The 19,182-nt window shown below is 37.1% G+C and overlaps 1 protein-coding gene and 1 long non-coding RNA gene across 7 annotated transcripts in view; one reads left to right on the top strand and one right to left on the bottom strand.

Annotated features, from left to right (window-relative positions):
- The first annotated feature begins 150 nt into the window (after nt 1-150).
- LOC139993520 (uncharacterized) lies at nt 151-490 on the top strand. Its single transcript, XR_011801400.1, has 2 exons — nt 151-332; nt 405-490. It is a non-coding gene; the product is annotated as an uncharacterized lncRNA (long non-coding RNA).
- A 1,457-nt stretch (nt 491-1,947) lies between these two features.
- Nucleotides 1,948-19,182, bottom strand: part of LOC139993509 (peroxidase) — a 34,027-nt gene continuing 16,792 nt past the window's right edge. For 3 of the 6 annotated variants that reach the window (XM_072015297.1, XM_072015294.1, XM_072015293.1), the window contains exons 2-15: nt 16,886-17,029; nt 16,046-16,090; nt 15,485-15,791; nt 13,119-13,336; nt 9,059-9,235; nt 8,493-8,689; nt 8,230-8,407; nt 7,754-8,096; nt 6,561-6,717; nt 6,254-6,427; nt 5,888-6,086; nt 5,694-5,799; nt 3,381-5,545; nt 1,948-3,334 (exon numbers count right to left, since the gene is read on the bottom strand). In XM_072015297.1, coding sequence (XP_071871398.1) covers nt 5,458-5,545; nt 5,694-5,799; nt 5,888-6,086; nt 6,254-6,427; nt 6,561-6,717; nt 7,754-8,096; nt 8,230-8,407; nt 8,493-8,689; nt 9,059-9,235; nt 13,119-13,336; nt 15,485-15,791; nt 16,046-16,090; nt 16,886-17,018 — 2,322 coding nt within the window. In that variant the 5' untranslated portion in view covers nt 17,019-17,029 and the 3' untranslated portion in view covers nt 1,948-3,334; nt 3,381-5,457. Of the gene's footprint in view, nt 3,335-3,380; nt 5,546-5,693; nt 5,800-5,887; nt 6,087-6,253; nt 6,428-6,560; nt 6,718-7,753; nt 8,097-8,229; nt 8,408-8,492; nt 8,690-9,058; nt 9,236-13,118; nt 13,337-15,484; nt 15,804-16,045; nt 16,091-16,885; nt 17,030-18,199; nt 18,498-19,182 lie in introns of those variants that run through there. The other 3 variants (XM_072015298.1, XM_072015295.1, XM_072015296.1) reach the window with 3 other exon arrangements.

The following is a 19,182-nucleotide window of genomic DNA, read 5'->3' as shown; positions in this document are numbered from 1 at the left end:
AATTATCGTTACACTGGCATACTATTATTTAAATTACGGTACCAATGGCATTAACGTTGGTGATTGTCTAAGTTGCGGTGCAGAATATCTATTACCTAACCCCATTATTAAATTAAAACATACGCGATCTAAAATTTCATCTAATAAACTAAAAATTCATCTCGTTCTGTACTAGTTTCTGTCTTTATACGTTTTATAGTTTCCCTCTCATTGCCCATGTTGTTCTTAACGCAATTTATTTTCGGTTCTGGAAATGAGAACCTGGATATCGGAAGTGCCGTGCTCATACCTGGATTTTCTCTGTAGACCGCTTTTACGGAGAAAGAGTCGACGTTACTCGATAGTTTATCCTCTTGAACCGTGTCCTTCTATAAACAGCAATAATGGTATTCTAACTATTCTAGGAAGAAGAGGTTTGTGACGGAAGAGGGGTAGGAAGAGATAACGCATATTTTATTCTTGAAAAATTGAGCGAATTCCTTTATCTTTCCAGCAGTTCGGTCAACATGAAATTGATACACACAAAAAGTAATTAATCGCGTTTAAAATCCTTCGGAAAAATAAATATCCCCGAACGTAAAATTCTATTTATTCCTTCCTTACCTTTGTTTCGCAAAAATCAAACTAATTCATTCTTAAATAATAACGTCATTTCAATCGATACACATACTTCCACGTGTTGCAGTAGAAATAACAATATAGGATCCACTTTTGTTTAAATTCGATGATTTTTTGTGTTCTCTTCGGAACTGACACCTTAGATTGGCAATTTTTTTTTTCCACTTCGCTGACGCTAATTTCGTATTTACTTGATAAACGCTCTATCGCGTCGCTTTTTGCCTTTCGATTTCTATACTGTTCACTCTTTATATTCCATAAACACTCGTTTAACTTCAGATCCTTGATAAACGATAGAACCTTTTTATTCGTCCACATGGTAAACTGTGTTCGCAGATACTTTGTAAAATGGTGGACTGTTTCCCTAGATACTACGTGCAATTGGTGCATCGTTTCCGTACATACTGAATGTACGTGGTAGACTCTTTTCACAGGTAGTCGATCGTCATTCCCTTGCCCTGTACTTCAATCATAAACAAACCATTGTTTCAGCGACTGTGTACCATTTACGAATTATACCGCTTCTATATCTTGTTCGTGCACGCATGTTCGCAGAAACTTTACAGTTAAATCTGCAACACTGATGGGCGATGATCGTCCGCAGGCGCGTATCACAGCCAATCAGCGTCTGTCTATCAATGGATTTTCTACCAACAATAGATGCCGATTGGCTGAGACACGTGTCTGCGGTTAGTTTTTTGTCGATGTAGATTTAGGTTAAGGTTAAGCCACGAATCTCGTCTAGGCTTAAGCCTAGTCCTGATGACAAACGATATTTTATCCCTAACCCCCATACATTGTTCGCGGACAAAAGTTTGTGTACGCGTGTATATGCATCGTCTTGGCTGTCAGTCTGCAATGTACGTAGACCGTTTACAGACAACGTGTGTTAGTCTAAACTGAACTTTATGAATAACTGTTTGCAGTCTTTACAGATTGTTTACAGACTCTATCGATTTGTGGATAAAACTCACGTCCAGACTTCCGATAAAGTATCGTTGCTATTTTTAACGTCGAATTTCCAACGTAATATGTATTCCAGTCTATGTATATTATCACATGTATATTCAGTCGCAATACATATTCTGTTGCTTTCAAAAATAGTGGTATCCTTTGTACGAGAGTAATGATTATTCTATGAGTCATATTTCTCAATGGGTATATACCTATGTTTGTATTATTAAATGTATATATTGTACGCATATGTAAGTATACATCCGTGGAAAAATATCCATTCTGCCGATGCATGAAACATACGAATATGAGAATTATATAAAAAGGTATACAGGGAAAATGCGAGTAATAACAAAATATAAAAATACCGACACATTAGGATAAGATCTTTTATTTTCGAAATTTGCAATACGATTAATTCCGTTTTTAATCAGCTCTGATCAAACTTTGAATCGTATTGAATTCCGTAAGTACAATTAATTCTAATTACGTACGAAACGTTCAACAATATTATTCTCTTCTTAAAAACTAATCAGTCATACTCCGTATATTCCTAAAAATAATTCAGTCGTTACAGTCATGCAAATCAACGTAAACGCTGAGCAGAGTTTCGTTAAAATTCATTTTCGGTAACAATAAGCATGATTAGGAGAGAAAAAAGTTGCGAGCAAATTCGAAGAAAGCGAGAGATTTGAAATGGCAGGCAATCGTTGTAAATATTAAGAGCTATGCGTATAATTTTCTCATATGACATAATCGATATTCAAGAGTACCGGTGTTATCGACTTGAACGAAAGACCGTAGAGTGATTCAAACTCATCGACGAATGCTTCAAACCAAAATTTGTAAACGATGAATCTATCAATTTAAAAACGATACAGCCGTAAGAATTATCATGCGAAAAAAGGATGTAATTAAACTTTAGCTAATATATTATAGTAATATATTACTTAAAAAGTTTGATTACACGATATATTTCCTTAAAAGTATTATACAATATCCTAAATCTTATTTCACGATATGAGTAAAAACCTCGCACTACATAGTTAGAAAGATATTGTGCACCAGATGTATTGCTATTCTTTTGTAATTACGAAATGATCTCGCATTTTCTGTACTTTTGTTCCGCAACGCTTCGATCCTATGATAAACACGTTAAAACCCCTGAAACACTACTTCATTCAATACATCTTGTAGAAGAGTACTACGTTCGTCTGTTATAATATCGATTATTCTCCCAGGACTTATTGCTCGTTCTAACTCTCATCGTTCCGTATTTTAATCAATCCAATTAAACTTACTCGTATCGTATTACTGGATATCGCTCGTCGTCTTTTCCTTTCTTCCTATGTAGATGAGTGCGATAATTCGATTAATTTGAAATTATTGGCGTGTTTTACTTGATATATTCGATCTGCTCCACGTCGTTCCCTTAATATTCTATCGTGTTACTCCATCGTGCTATCACGTTATACTTTTATTTTTAAAGAGTTTGTTCGTTAAAAGTTTGGAGCGTATGCAGGGGCAAATTAAGCTTGACGCTGATAACACTATAAACGTCGGTCCTCGGAACGCTATAGAGGCACCAAGAGTCCTTATCAAAAAGTAAACTAACAGAATTACATAAAGTACATTTGTTGCTATGCAAATAAACTGCGATAAAAATTTCAGCTTGGCTAGAACGATATTTGTCGAATATTCTTTTCACTCGAGTTATAGAATATTTCTACGTTTTCTAGAAACAATTGAATCCAACGAGACTCTCTTACCACAAGAGTATTTTAATCATGACATTATGGAATTAATACAACTCACCACGCGATACAATTCACATCACATGATAGATTAGCCAAAGCGTATCTAATAATCTGAATATTAATTTCCTATTGATTTAACAAACATCACTTTAGCCAGGCAATACCTTTAAAAATTTAATTTAGCTCAAGGGCTCCAAAAGGATTGTTAGCTTCAGGCTCCCAAAGACTTAAATCCGCCACTGCATGCATGAATAGCTAAACATCGTACAATGTTTAAAAATGAAATAATGCTTTGCTATCAAATATATGAACTTACCAAAAAGTATGATTCTTTGAGAGCTGGGAGTTTTTCGATGATGTAGTCGAACAATATGGAAATTATCTTATTTTTAATAAACTAGCATCAGTTGCTACTAGTTAATTAGTAGTCAATTATTCTAATTAAAAGTCCAATTCAAAAAATCGCTAATAAATAAACTGTCTTCGATATCGTGATAAAACGAAGAAAGAATATTTGTTTTTATTTTCCAATAATTTCCATGATTGTATTAAGATTAATTACCTTTAATAATATATACGTTAAAATAAGAGTATATATGTAAAGTAGAAACATTATCTCATACTAAAAAAATGCGACCTCGAAGTATATATTCAGACTTTGAACTATTTTGTGATTGCAAATCGACTTGGACTTCTTAACGCCAGATTATTTGAAAAATAGAACGTCAAATCGCAATGGATTCGAGTTCGGTAGACAGAAAAACTCGCTCATACATTCATTTGCATATCTCATAGAACATTCAAGATATCATGCCGCTCTGGTTTACAAAATAAACTTTATCTGTAGCGTTTGCATATGGAAACATGCGAAAAAAAGAATATGCGAAAATATAAAAAACGAATTCCTGGCTTTTTTAGTTTTTTATCATAAAGAAGGATAAATTGCAAAGAACCAACAAATAAAACACGAACGCAACAAATAAAGCATGAACTCATCGAACAGCCAGGAGCGGTTTACCATGACGCTAATGGCACTATATGCATCGGGACCTAGAACACTATCAGCTTGTCAGAAAGATCGATAAATGATTATTAGAATTATATAAAATACATTTGCTAGCGTGCAAAGACTGGAATAAAAATTTTCACTCGGATGCCCATCAAACACTCGAGTTCTGAAAGATTCTTGCGTTTTCTAAAATACGTGAAAAACAATCGGATCCAATGAGACTCGCTTACCATGTAAGTTTTGAAACGCTGTTTTAGACTGGCCATTGCAGTGCGCGTATTTCGATTAGTACATACAAAGTCAATAATCACCGTCTAAATGAATATATTTTGACAGATTAGCCAAAGGATCTCTAGAGGTAAATATTAATTTCCTACTAGTTTAACAAACGTCGATCTAGCCAGGCTACACTTTCTTAAATTTGGTTTAGCATAGGAATCTTAACATAATTATTAGCTTCACGCCACTAAAAAGGGAATCAAATACGTCACTGCGAGCAGCATGATCTGTGAACATCCGTCGCTAAGAAACAAACATACTCGTAAGCGTAGGATTAACAAGGTTAGCGTATCTACGACTTCTAGGTTTTTATGCGCGTGCATTCTCGTGTAATGATAGATAACTCCGTTCCATTTTATTCCTAAATTATTCTAAAACGCCTTGCCGTAAGATTTAAATGTCTATCTGAAATCTGAAGTCATTTCCCCTCTATCGAACGGCAGTTGTTTTTCTATTATTCTTTCCTCTCGATCGATTTCACATATCATAGCACAGCCTCCGTAGCGTGCCCACTTAATCGACTAGTCACGTCTATTTGATGCATCTTGTTTTACAGTATTGTTTATTTGTTTAATCAATTTTCGCGTAGTGTGCATGCTACTAAATTGTCTTATTTCCCTTCATCGTGCCCGTTGTTCGATGTTCGACCGCACTGATACACGCAGCTCTTCAGCAAAAACTCTCTGCCTCTTTTTCTTTATCCCGATCGCGTTGATAACATCACATCGAGATTAGGATCGAGTCAGTCGCCGGTATTCTCTTGTGACCTCTATATTATGCCCGTCCCGCGATCCGGGCAAATCGATGCGGCAATGTGACCAGCCAATTAAGAGGGAAAGTTCAACGATAAGCCTTGGCTCTTTCTGCCCAGGCAAATAAGTCCACGCTGGGGATCGCTTCAAACATCGTACAGGATCTCAACTCGTTTCTGATGAAAAATGTAAAAAATGCATGTGTTACTTGTTTGTCGAGCATTGCACAAGCTAAACTCCAGACTTTGACAATTTGTTATTCTTTTATGACATTATCCTAAATTCGTAAAATATACTTAGTAAAATAATTGGATATCAACTTACCCTGCTTGTGGTCGGAGGAATACATTCGGTTGCATTTCTGTGATGTTGTTACCATTATCGCAGAATATTCTTGCTAATGTTACATTGCGTATTTCTGCCAATTGTTCTGTAACACAAATTTCATCGTACTTAAAATTTGTCCTCTTATAATTATATCAAGCGTTAACGATAATTTCAGAAAAATGATTTCTTACCAACTGTGAAAGGTTGTGGCTGATTTGCAGAATCGTAGAAATATCTATCGGTGCGACGAGTTCTGGAAAATTGTTCGGAGATCAAACAACGGAAAGTTAAACCTAATAACCCATCCTCCGTTGGTCTCTCAGCCATACCACCAATGATAAGATCAACGTCATCTGGATGGGCGTAAATTGTACGCAATTTCTTCGTCATCTGTTAACAGAATAAACGACAAATATTTAAAAAGTTCAAGTAATTTAGAAGTTGAAATATTTCTTCTCTTTTCTTTTTCTTCTTTCGCCAAAAGATTTTATATTTAGAAAAAATTCATCGAGATAACGAATATATGCGAAGCGTAAACATTTTGTTGGCATATTTACCTCCATTGGAATGTAATCTAAGAAATCATCGAAGCTCTTCGCAGCTGGCAGGCCGCAATATTTGCGATAATGATTATATCCGGGTAAACCGTGATCACGGCCACGCTGAATATCCAAGCTGATAGCATCTAAACCTAGGCTGTCCTGATTTGTAGCGAACAGTTTACTTGTTACCTACAAAAGACGAATAATTTGTTCTTATCGACTTCGTTTTATACATCAAATTTTCGGCTTTGGATAGTTTATTTTTTATTGTTTTAAAATCGATGGTTAGATCGACTAGACTAGAGGAAGAGCGCATACTCACGTCTTCAATTATGCTGATATCCATCTTCTGACTGGTCTGAGTAGCCATACCACGCAGTAAACCATCGAATATTTCATGCGACTCGATTATATTTGGTTTATAAAAATATTCCGCCAATGAAACTGTTTTGTTGATCTGACGTTTATTGTCTGTCAAGCTGTAACATAAAACCGTAAATAAAACCATTAACATGCTTGTTATGTCTTGACTCTGATAAAATATTACTACATTAAGTATTTAATGATGCTTTTATCTCCAACTAGTTCCTTATCGTTAACTAACTACGTTTTCTGGTATTCGCTATTTTCCTGTATCTACGTATCTGTGTAATAAACAACATAATCTCTTAACGAGTAGGACGTACATCCCGCTACATTAGAATAACTAATGGTGTTCGACGGAGAGACGCGATCGCGAAGAGACGAGCCAACGAGAGTCGTAAATTCCCGTTACGATTTGATAATCGACGCCACGAATTGGTCGATCCCCTATTTCAGTTAGGATGATAGAGGTGGTTGAACTGATGATAACACTTAGTTAACAAATCAAAACAAGTGTAAATAATAAGTTAAACCGATGACCGATCAATAAACGAAAAACCAGTCAAAGAGATGGTGACTGATCTAAGTATGAAAAACCAGTGAAGTTCGGTGACGATGTCGTCGCGGAGGAAAGCTACTGGTGGCTGTGTCTAGCGTAGGGGACCATCGGATTCGTTGATGGCAATTTTGGATAGAAAAATGAGGGCGACTGTCATTGCTTCTAATTGAATAAGAAAAAGGCTGGTGGGTATGGATGGGTGCTGGTCGCCCGGAATCAAAGGTCGCCCGTGAATGGTATTGTACATAGGAAAACCGCTTTCCCGTGTTTTCTCGGAATGGACAATAAATCTAACGAATACCTCAATTTAAAAGACACTTGTGTGGTCTGAAGGATCTTAACTATAAAAATGCGAAGATTTATGATAAAGTCCTTAAGATTATCGAGGATCCGCAATCTGGCAGCCATCTTGGTCGCGGTATGAGATGTGGTTTGTGTAGAGAGTCACCGGACGTAACAAATGATGAAACGTTTCAATTTCTTAACCGAAGCATAATATTTGTTCTTGGATTCATGGATCTGAATAATTTAATCGGCATCGTACGAATGACGATTACACGTTCGATTCATTTTAAAGTACGATATCGACTCACCTTATCTTTCCTTGCAACAAGGAATTCATAAAACGCAGAGCTGCTGTCGCGACTTCGTTACTGACTGCTGGCTCATCCTCGGAGTTGTAGTTACGGCTGTAGCTATTTCCAATGGCGAGACCAATCGCCCGAGTGTACCTCTTGCCCAGTAATATCGGCAGCCACTCTTTATACGTGATATGCTGAATTTCAGCAATTACTATACGCCTGGCTTCCTGATACAGCGTCTCGTCTGACCAGTGAGGATTCAACTCGGCGAGCTTTTTGGCGATTCTGTTGTGTTCACGGTGCCAGATAGTGTGTATCGCAGCAAGTTGTGGATGCGTATTTACACGATTATCACCTATAGCGAAGAAGTATTTAGTAGTAGAAGTACTTTACAAAATATTTAGTTTCGTGACATGATCGATACTGATTGTACGAACGATTCGTTATTATTTTTTATCGCAAAACAAATACAAAGTAGGAATAACTACCAGAATCGTAACACCCATCCTTGCATTCTGAAGAGTTTTCAGCAATTGGCAAGAAATCGTGGTCGTTGCCCCTGTGAACGCGCAGCCGACCTCCTTCGAACTCACGAAGCTCGCGAGATTTCTTCAACGTAGAACCATAGATCGTAGAACCATCCAAGAAGTGACTCGCTTGATTCATCTATCATTGAAAATCACACTGTTGTATCTGGTACGTTCTAACGTTAACGATTTCTGTACAGTGTTTAATGGAAAAGTTAATTTACCTGTTCTATAGGCCCGAAAGTACAATCTGACTTAAGGACCGGTAACGATCGCACGTAATTCATACATCGTACGTAATGTTGGCCATAGACGGGATCTCGATCAGGTACCATAATCGCGGAACAATCAGGATGCATGTATCGAGGAGACAAGGCATTTCCGTCTGATCGACAGCATGAGATCGGTTTTCCCGACGATACTGTAAATAACAGTAAATCAAGTGAGAACTTAAACGAATATTTCCAGTTATAAAACATACATGCGTTTAGTCTGAGAGTTACAGATTTACCATAACTAAGAATATGTTGCAATTTTAAGATTAATAGAACATAATAGAATGGATATTAACATATAATACGTATTACGGTGTTTTCAGTGCGGTATACGTTAACACATCGAGCTTATCGATTAATCTCATGTTAGTCTCGTCGATGCGAGGTACACTGCTTTGTAATTTCCTCCTGTCGTTTTAAAACTCGATTTCCTAATCTTATAGAGCTTCATGCTAGGTCTTAAGGTCTTCATGCTTTTACAATTACTTCGTCTTAAATATCGCTGAAACACTTACCCATCTTACGCATTGGAGTATGCGAAATATCATTGGCGATAAATTGCGCCCATTGCACGACCGTCAACGTTCTGCTGACATCCGATAGATCGTTGGGTGTCGATAAAGCCACGCTTACGCTTCTGGCACCTGGCAGCGGCTTTCTCATTTGTCCCATGCGTCTCGGTTCTTGAATTCCTGGTCGCCAAATGAAGCATTAGCCTCGCGTTTTTTCCCGCGATATGTCGTCAAATCGGAGTAATACCACAGTTACGTTTCGCAAAAATGATATTCAAATTTACCAACCGGCACCGATATCGTACAAATTTGCTCGTTTCTGTTCGAACAGTATCGGTCGACGAACAACGAAGCCGAAACGACGAAACAGTTGGAATCGAGACATTACGATTACTCCGATTTCGACAAGGTTTTTGCATGTGAGCTTCGCCTATGCATGTGAAAATAGTGTTCGTACAGCGCGAGAGCGAGAGACAATTCGCGACTGATTTAACAATGCCTGATTCTGTATACCGAAATCGAGCTTTCAAATCCCTGCATACGAGAATCCCAAGCCTAACCGCGCCTATAAAACCTGCCTCAACTTGCGACCAATTCGTCAGAGACCAATCAGTAGATGACATCATGGAGTCTTCTGTCTACCGATCTGTTCGACGATAATTGCTTTACAAACGCGAACCGTTCCATCAGAATGTCCGTTTGTTTCTTCGTTTTCGTTATCACGCACGTCCCAGCCCTGATTGGTCCCTGGATCTACTAAGATGCGGCAGCTCTCGCGCTGCAGAGCAGCAGTACAAAATACTTGTCTTCTACTTATTTTGCTCGACATGACGTTCTGATGCGTTATCGACGAAAACACGCGCGCTGAGAACGAATTAAAAAAGAAAAACCGGCTCACATTCGATTCTCTGTTACGACTACTGATTCTTTAGTTTTGCTTATTTATTGTTCTTAAAACGATCACGTCGAGAACGCTCGCAGAAGGAATCAAGTGACTTATCTAGGTGATAGGCTGATGAAGGTGCCCAAGTGAGAAAATCAAACTGGGAGCGATCGTCTCAACGTCCTATCGTGCTTTCTGTATACCGCGTATCTTTTAGCTCTTTGATGCGCGATACATCGTGTCCATATTCTTTACGTCTTTAGATAAAAACTTTGATAAATACTAAGATCGTCAACAATACGTTCGATATACTACGTTTCACCCTATCGCAAGATCCTAGAACCGCGAATGACTCCCAATTCTCATTCGCTTGTCTCGGACACCTTTAACGAGACCCGTATACCGCAATCAACAGAAAATATTTGAACTAGTGTTACAATAATAAATATGATACATTATTAGGTATATCCGAATTAGATTACATACACATTCTACTGCTGGATAGAATCTCCCGACCGGGGCACCCTATTGTAGGCAGTATTATTCACTGCTACACTCAGGCATTTTATGCTCTATGTGCCTTATCGCACAACAACTGTAATGCAAATCACAGAATATAATTTGTTAAGCCAATCGACGAACGTTTTTTTTTTTTTCTGTTTTCCATCCATTAGCGCCCAAGGATCAGAGAGTGTGTTCGTTTTCATATTTACATATACACAAATGAGATACAATATATAGATTCTTTAAGCTTTGCTTTGCGTCTGTCATCTGTGTGATAAATATGTATGCGTGTATGATTCTCCTGTTTCGTTGTTTGTGATCGTATATAATTGTGCAAGGTGTCATTGTGAGGACTAGGTGGGTTAGTAGGTCGAGGCTGGTAACTCGCGTGCACCACCACGCAATTTTGTAACGATTTCCAGTCGTCAACAGGAAACGGTCGCCCGTTTCCCTTCGTTTCATCACAGAGTTTACCAATTTTTCGACTTTGCTCGACATCAACGGCCGACGAATGAAAGGAAGAGTTTTGACAATGCAACGAACATGAGATGCGATGATACCATTCTACGTGTATTCTTGGTAAATGTAACGTGTCTTGTCTAAAAAGCGAGCAATTATGCAAGAAGCCTGTTTGAAACCAAAGTATAGTTGACAGTCCTGTGGTCGATTGAAATTCAATTAATTATGGCGATATTTTTAATTCGCCCTAAGAATTATATAAGAAAGTCCAGTGTAACGTCCAAGGTGTCCTAGAATTATCGTCGTAAAATTAACCAATATTACTTATATGGAAATATAAGAGCAACGTCCTTGAATTATTCTACAGAAACGCGTAACGGCGAAGGTTCGAGTACAGCGAAGCGAGATGTACAAGGTACTTCGCGCGTCTATACTACGTATGTCTCTCGTCTCTTCTTGGTAAGCCTCGAGAATTTATCGTATTACCGTTCCTGTTCGTACTATTTTATTAGACGTTTATAATACCGTGTTCCGAAAATAGGAAAAATTACGAGAGACATAGGTTTGCCATGTTCGAAGTTTACCGCGCTACATGAAATATTCAGTATTGTAACGAATATCACAAAAGCGTAGACCTTTGGAAGAAGGAATTCTTTAGGAATTCTCGTACGCTTTGTACGTACATTAACGCGTTCCAGAAATATGAAGTCACGCTGCGACTTTATCTCAAGTTTTGACTATTCTTCTTCTAACAAAAGGTACCTCCCTTAGGCATATAGATATCGTTAACGATACGACAAATGTTTCAGACAGAAGCTAAATGACTGTAAAATAATTTTTGCTAAATTTTTCCAGCTACGTACGTACATAGATGCGTGGAGGATATACAATTGTAAAAGAAACTCTACTCAAGTGTAACAGGCAAAATTATAAGCTTTCGTACATTTTTTGTCTACGATATACGAATAAAAGAATCAGTCGTTGAAAGTTTCGTCGATCCAAAGTATAATTTTCTTCGCAAATTCTACCAACACAGCGACTTTTGTCCGTAAAATATTCAGTTTTCGAACGCATTTGCAGCAAACAGTTTGCTCGACGCAAATTGCTTTAAGCGAAGCGTTCGCACATTGTCTTTTACTGCTTTCTTGCAGTATCGTACAATTTGTGTATTATTGCGCGAAAGTATTAAAATATTTCTAATTTGTTTATACGTATGACTGTAACAATGTAAACTGAAAGTCAAGTCGATAGGCAGACAGAAGTAAAGATATACTAAAACGTTTCTAGGACACCCTGTACACGTTCCAGCGTTACAGCCAAAGTGCACAGTTTCGTCTTCTCTGGACGTTCGTAAAGATGATCGGATATGATGCGACACGTGCACAGGGACCCACGACGCAACAGATGAAAGTGACACATTCCGCAAGACGAAAGATGTAAATGCCACATTTCGCAAACACAAAAGATGAAAACGACACATCCCACGTCGCAAGATGCGTGTCCAGCTTATATAATATGTATAATTGGCTAACTGCATCTCGCATTTATGCAGACAAATATTACTCCGTTTCGTTGGTAAGTTTAATGGAAGCGATTGCGCATCGCGTACAATTGGAAAACGTGGTCGAAAGCATTCTTGGATCGTCGGCCGTTTCGACGCATACCAGATACAAAATGAGATCGTCTCTGGAAGAATCTACCACGAGAAAACCGGCAACGAGAAGAAACGATCATATAGATAGACGACAGAGGAATCAGGACGGATACGTGAGAGGAGAACAAGGAAGCGCCAAGCGACCAGAGGCTGCAAATAATTGTACCATTATTATTCCACACAAATAACGACGAGAGGCCACGAAACACGGTATGGTGAAGTCAAAATATATCTCGAACCGTTCTTTTGTCTATTTCCGTTTATCTCGTCCGTTCGAAAGCCCGAGCAGCGTACGAATGTTAAAGACAAGAGAAAAGGACGCGTCTCGCGCTAATAACCGAAATCGTGAGAGCCAATCGAAAAACCGACGGTTTAAAGAAGGCCGGCGTAACAATTCGAACGTAGCGGCGATCCCGATCGTACGAAATTCTCGCGACTTTCCATCGCGCAAAATGGGGACGATATATAACGAAATATGATAGACAAGTCCTTCTATTTTTCTTTTTTTTTTTTTTTTTTCTTTCTTTCTCTACTGATAGTCACATGGTAGGAAAAATCCTTACCATCAAAATATTGGGGGAAGAGAATTCTGGTGTACGCGGTCATCGCACTACCCCAGCTTGGATTTTCGACGTTGTTGCAAGCACCGTCGATGCTTCGGTACTTGGCCGTGAGATCGCAAATCGGTTGTCGCAACGTCGGACAAGCCGAGTCCAACGAAGTCCCCTGGAGCGACAACGTTGATATGTAACGAGCGCAATCATCTTTCTCCAAACCAAATCTGTAACAAACGCCAGTTGTTTCTTATAAATATATCAAGTACGCGATAGTAGAATGTGGACAGACGTCCACGGACTTGTTTACTATCCGTCATAATAACATGCTATTAAACCAGATATTATCCTCTATAATTTATAGAATGCTTAAGGTATTACCGTTATTAATCTTTGTAATAAGACAGACAACGTTCTATCGAAGATTTCGTTCAGAGGTATGTTGTGGTAATATTCAGACGAATTCTTGCGAGCTTAATATTATAATGATACGTAATACATTAACCCTTTGCGATCCTACGTCGAGCTGACCTCGATACTCTATTTCGTTCGATTCTAATTATAATTTAACATAAAAAGCGAACCCTTAATCCTTACGCGTCGTAAATTAATCAGACAATTGAGATAAAACGTGATATACAATTTGGATCACAAAGGGGTAAAGACGTGTAAATTACATTAAAGATAGTTCTTCACTCAAGAATTGGATTCACTCGGCGAGAATAAGTTTTAAACTTTATATCAGAGTATCTTAATCGATATATAGTATGTAATAATTCTCTTGCAAATTAATAATGTCGATTGTAAAAATGCCAAGGAACTTAACCCCTGCTTGAATTCTCCCGTTAATGTTACGTTCAAGTACACAGAGATTTACTCGAAACATTTCATAAATAAAAATAAAAATCAATTTTCGTTGGTAACTGCCATTTTCATATTTTTCTTTCTTGTTGTATTCAAAGAAAACACGTTTAAGAACAAAATTACACCTGCATCTTCTTAAAATCAATGTTCAGATTAATATGCATCGTATAAAGATCAGCGATGTTAGGTGAATTTACAATAATAAGATTAAAAGTCCACAAAAAATTGAGAGAAAAGTGAACGTTCTGCTGATATTCAAATTAAAAAGTATTTGCAGTCATAGCTATTCCAATTCTCTTTAAAGATGAAGAATGGACTGCTGTTGGGAGTTCAGAAGATGGTTTCAAAGCATTACGTAAATATCATTTGTTTCTTCGTTCAAAACCATCTTCCGATATCTCCATAGTAAGCAACTTTCCGAATGATCTTTTTATTGTGCAAAAAGGCATTCTTATTAATGCAACGTTGCAAGCAGAGTATCAAAATAAAATAAGACTCAGATTAATAGTTTAATTGCAAATACAATGAGAACTTTCGTTAGAAGACCAAGCAATAAACGATACAAATTTACTAGTATTTTGTTAGTAGTTTTCAATAGAAAAATTGTAGCGAGAAATTCTTCGATTATACTAAGAAGAATTTATAACTTTAGCTTTTACACCACTTGGTATTGCACCGTTTCGATAGTAATATAAATTACGATAGTAATACTTGATTTGATCGTATTACGATCTGAAAATACGATAAAGGAAGATGTTATTTATTTTACTTACTATGTAAAATAAAAAGTTATTTTGAGATATCCCACTGGACTTATTTCGATCTCAGACTATGGTGTATAGAATATGTTATGTTTACTTTGCATCCGGGATAATGGGTATGTATTCAATGAAATGAAATGCAAACAATTACCGTACATAGATAGCAGAGTAAAATTCAATATTCAATAAACCATGTATACCATATGTATATACCAAGTGTTCAAACAGTACGAAACCATTTTCCTTCTAAAAATAGTCTTCCTTTTGCACAATTTCCTCCTTTTTTCAGATAATATAGCAAATACAGTGATTCTTTACGAACGAAATCCACTTTAACGAAAGGTTCAGCGTTGAAAAGTAACGAGCAGCGGATATAATGGCTGAAGGCAAAAAAATAAGTTTAACGCGTTTGAAAAAACCAATGTTTAAATAAAAGTTTCAGAGATCGAAACAACGATAGAAAATTTCAGCTCCAGCTAAACGTCCTACGCAACGACTTGACTCGAACCTCGCTCGAAAAATCTGCGGAAGATCGACTCGTCGGATCTTATCTTTCGAACTGCCAGAGGCGTCGACCGGTCGATTGACACTGAACAAAAGCAAAGCCTTTAAAAATTTATGTAGAGGGAACGTTTCAAATACTTTTCAACGCTGAATTCATGCATAAGTGGACTTTCACCAGTAATGAAACATCCTGCAGAGTCGTAACAGTCAATCGAAAGGAGTTTTGACCTAAGAGGTGTATGTTACCTGCGACAGTTCTGATGAAGGAGATAGGACGAAGCTTTCATCGCCACAATGGCGTCGAGGCCTCTCTCGAAAGCATCCTCGGAAGGATATGAATCAAGGAATTGTTTTCCAGCCGGCGTGTGAGCCATCAATTCGACGCCAGCATTCGCGATATTCCTTTCGAGGGTGCTCATACGATCGATCAAGCTTTGCGCGAAAGTGATCGAGTTGTTCAAGACCGCCTCGTCAATGTGAGGGTAACGTCGATTATGGAAACGACCTGTGTCTACGACGCCGCCCTCGTAAGGGTCGTTCGACATCGGCAAACCTGAAAGGATACCTTTAAAAACGTCGGTGAAATGGGTTCAGTCGATTCAACTGTGTTGGTCGCGACTTAACGGGGTCGAAGCTTTAATTTAAAGTGCAAGATTTTCAACGAATTTCTTATCGAAGACACATAAGGAGGAAAAGTACATTGTATATTTCTCTTGTATTTTGTCTTTTTCTGCAGAATTTTGCAAATATAATAAACTACGTAGGTGTAATCGTCAAAGAGGCTGTTTATGTTCTGATAATATTTACGTGTGGCATGATCGTGTATTTTCTTTTTTGTAATCGTGAAGAGATCTAATGTAGAAAATACGAATGTTATAGAAACAATTCTTTGTTGATAAAATATTATATTACATAAAAAAGATTGGAATAGCGAAGTTGAGTAATCTTTAATTTTTCAAAGGTTTTCTAAATAGTTAACATTTACATGTATACACTATAAATTGATTTTCTAATGTAACTTTTATGTATAGACTCGATAGAATCTCAAACTGTAAAACACAGATATAATTTACTGTGATTATCGTGTTCAGTGTATATTTGTTTAGAAATAGAGAAGAAGGATAGAATCGTTATTTGTTAAAATGCTTATAAATTTATTTTAAAAATAGAGTTCATTAAAACCAATAAAAAGCGTTGCAACTGCTTGATAATAGTAACTTCGTAAATGCATATTAAAACACCGTAAGTAGTTTTATATAAGAAAAATTATGAACACAATGGTTAAAAATGTTTAAGTATTAAATTTAATGTACGTTGAACTAAACGTTTGTCTGTAATAATCGATCTTACCTAAAAATGAAATAATTGATTAAACAGTAATAGCTGTAAAATTATTAAATACAACTCTGTACTAATGTTTCGATAATGTTTCAAAAATGCAATTCACAACAGCATTGATCAATTTTGTTAAAATATATTTACAAGACATTCACCTAGGTGGGCTAAGTATAGCCGTACTGCTCGACGTTGGCGATAATCGAGGACAAAATTCACCACCGAAGGTATTGGTTACTCGATCGAAGGATCAAAATTTTCTTCGTCGACGAAAAGAACAAAAGGTAGAAAAAAAAGCTGTGGACGACCTACCTGTGTAACTGGCAAGGTAGTTCTGCACAGACATCGGCAATTTATAGGCACCGATCGCGTGCGAATTTCCAAGGAATCCCATGGTTTGCAGAGAGACCCAGAGAATCGCCAAGGTAGCCACGGAACCCGCCATTAGTCCTCCAGCTGCACAGAACCAAATGATCTTTCGTCATTTATTTGCTACAAAAACATTCTTGACCGATTATTCAACGCATACACGATCGTATTTACAGAACTAAATGAAAACACTGATTTTTTTTATTGCGAAAATACGTTGCAAAGTGGTCAGTCGATGGTAATTTCGTGCAACAGGGTGTTTACATTTAGAGCAATAAATCTCGTTTATTGGAATAGCTTAATAGCTTAAGGTTCGTTGCAGAGATTAATTGATCGATTGGTTGAAACGGCTCTGGCAAATTGCCCTTCTTATGAGATTGTCACTTTCCAGTTCTTCTATATTTGGTAGACGTGATTCGATCGAACGTATACTTTCAGCTTGACAATCGTACGTCGAAATTGCGCGCAGATATTTTCTGCGCGATATAAAGATCGATGTCGTCAAAAATAAATTGAATTCGCAAAATATATTAATAACTACAGTTTTAGAAATTATTTACTTCGTGTCTTCGTTTTTCTATTTTTTTTTTTTTTGTTTTTTTTTTTTTGTTTAAGATAAGAAAATAAAGATTGAAGGGGCATTGACGTCATTGATAGCGAGGTTATCAAAAGATGTACGCCGCTTAATTCTGCGTAAACACGTAAGCACGAAGTGAAACTCGAAGCTGTCGGCATAATTATAGAATGTTGTTTTCTATATTAATTTCCAGTTGTTATGAGCTCCAATGAGCGTCTTTTTTTTTTATAACATATGATAAGGGACTGAAATTAGACTTCAAAACTTGATTATCAAATACACTGTAAATATCAAGCAAAATAGGTGACACGAACGAAATAATCTCGATATGCTACCAATTTTGTGGCTCAAATAGTCGCAAGTTTAGAACTTAGAGGACTAGAAGCTATTATTTACCAACGAAAGCTCGAGGTTCGATCTGCCTTTCGAATTAAAACGCTCGAAGATCCTATCGATTAAAAAAATTAAATTGTAAATCCGTTTTATTTAAGATTACCTTGCGTCTACTATTATTCTATATAATCGCTACGACTTAACGTATAAATAGGTTAAAAAAATTAAAGAGAAAAACAAATCATTATCAGATTTCTTATCGTCGCCACGATGATGATGTACATACAGTTTTCGCTTACAAGAAAATATAAACAAAAAACGATGGTAATTCTCGAAATGTTACTTACGACTTTTGAAATGAACCGAGCAAACACCTTCCTGATGAAACCATAAATAATTGCGTAAGACGACCGTTTACTTTGAAACATACGGATTTCCTAAGAATCAAAGTCTTCTAATTTATTTAAGTTCGTCAAACTCGTTGAAACGTTCGCTATTTCCACTAGCAGTAATTTTCAAAGAAAAGAACGAAACCCGCACACTGCTGCCTCTATTGTCAATTTTGTTCGCTTTACTATTCACATAAAATCGATGCATCGACTGTCTAGGTGGCTTGTTTTCGTAGAACTACCATTGAAACATTTTTTTCTTTTCTATTTATACCATAGAGAAGATGGTCGTGTAAGATTTATGTGGTTGATTACACGTTTATCAGGAAAGCGTAGGTTCGAGATTCGTGAGATAAATACTGCGTTTATTTTCCAGTGGAGCATTTTTCATGCCACGTTATTTCCAAGACTACGCAGTCCGATTTTTAATTGCACAGTTTCTACGTTCTTGATACTTCCTTGACTTTAACGACGCTTCATAATCGACATACATACGAAACAACAATCGCAAATCTGTGGCGCCTTTATTCTATTTGCGTCTCGTATTTTGCTAATATATTTTCACAGCTTGAAGTCATTACGCATCCCATTTTTTCATTTATCTTCCTGCCGTTTCGTAATCTACAGGTGATCCGACTCGAACGAAAATAGAATCCGAGCAGCGCGTTACGATTATAACGCTTCCAAATTGTTATAATTGCGACTACAATAGATCCCGTGCTGGGATGATGACATTGATAACATTACCGATCAATGATTCATTCACAAGTGGCTACGTGATTAGCATAATATGCAAATACAAAACGTTAAAACGATAAGTGTACAAACGTAGTCGTACGGAATCACATATGTATATAGATAGAAAGTTTGGCAATTATTTAGAAGTATTATCGCCTCACCGATTTGATGATTTTTTAATATGTTCCAGAGATCAACGTTTT

Source organism: Bombus fervidus, chromosome 13, assembly GCF_041682495.2.
Source record: "Bombus fervidus isolate BK054 chromosome 13, iyBomFerv1, whole genome shotgun sequence".
Taxonomy (NCBI): Eukaryota; Metazoa; Arthropoda; class Insecta; order Hymenoptera; family Apidae; genus Bombus; species Bombus fervidus.
The sequence above is the reverse complement of the archived record's forward strand: the minus strand, read 5'-3'. Positions and strand labels throughout refer to the sequence as shown.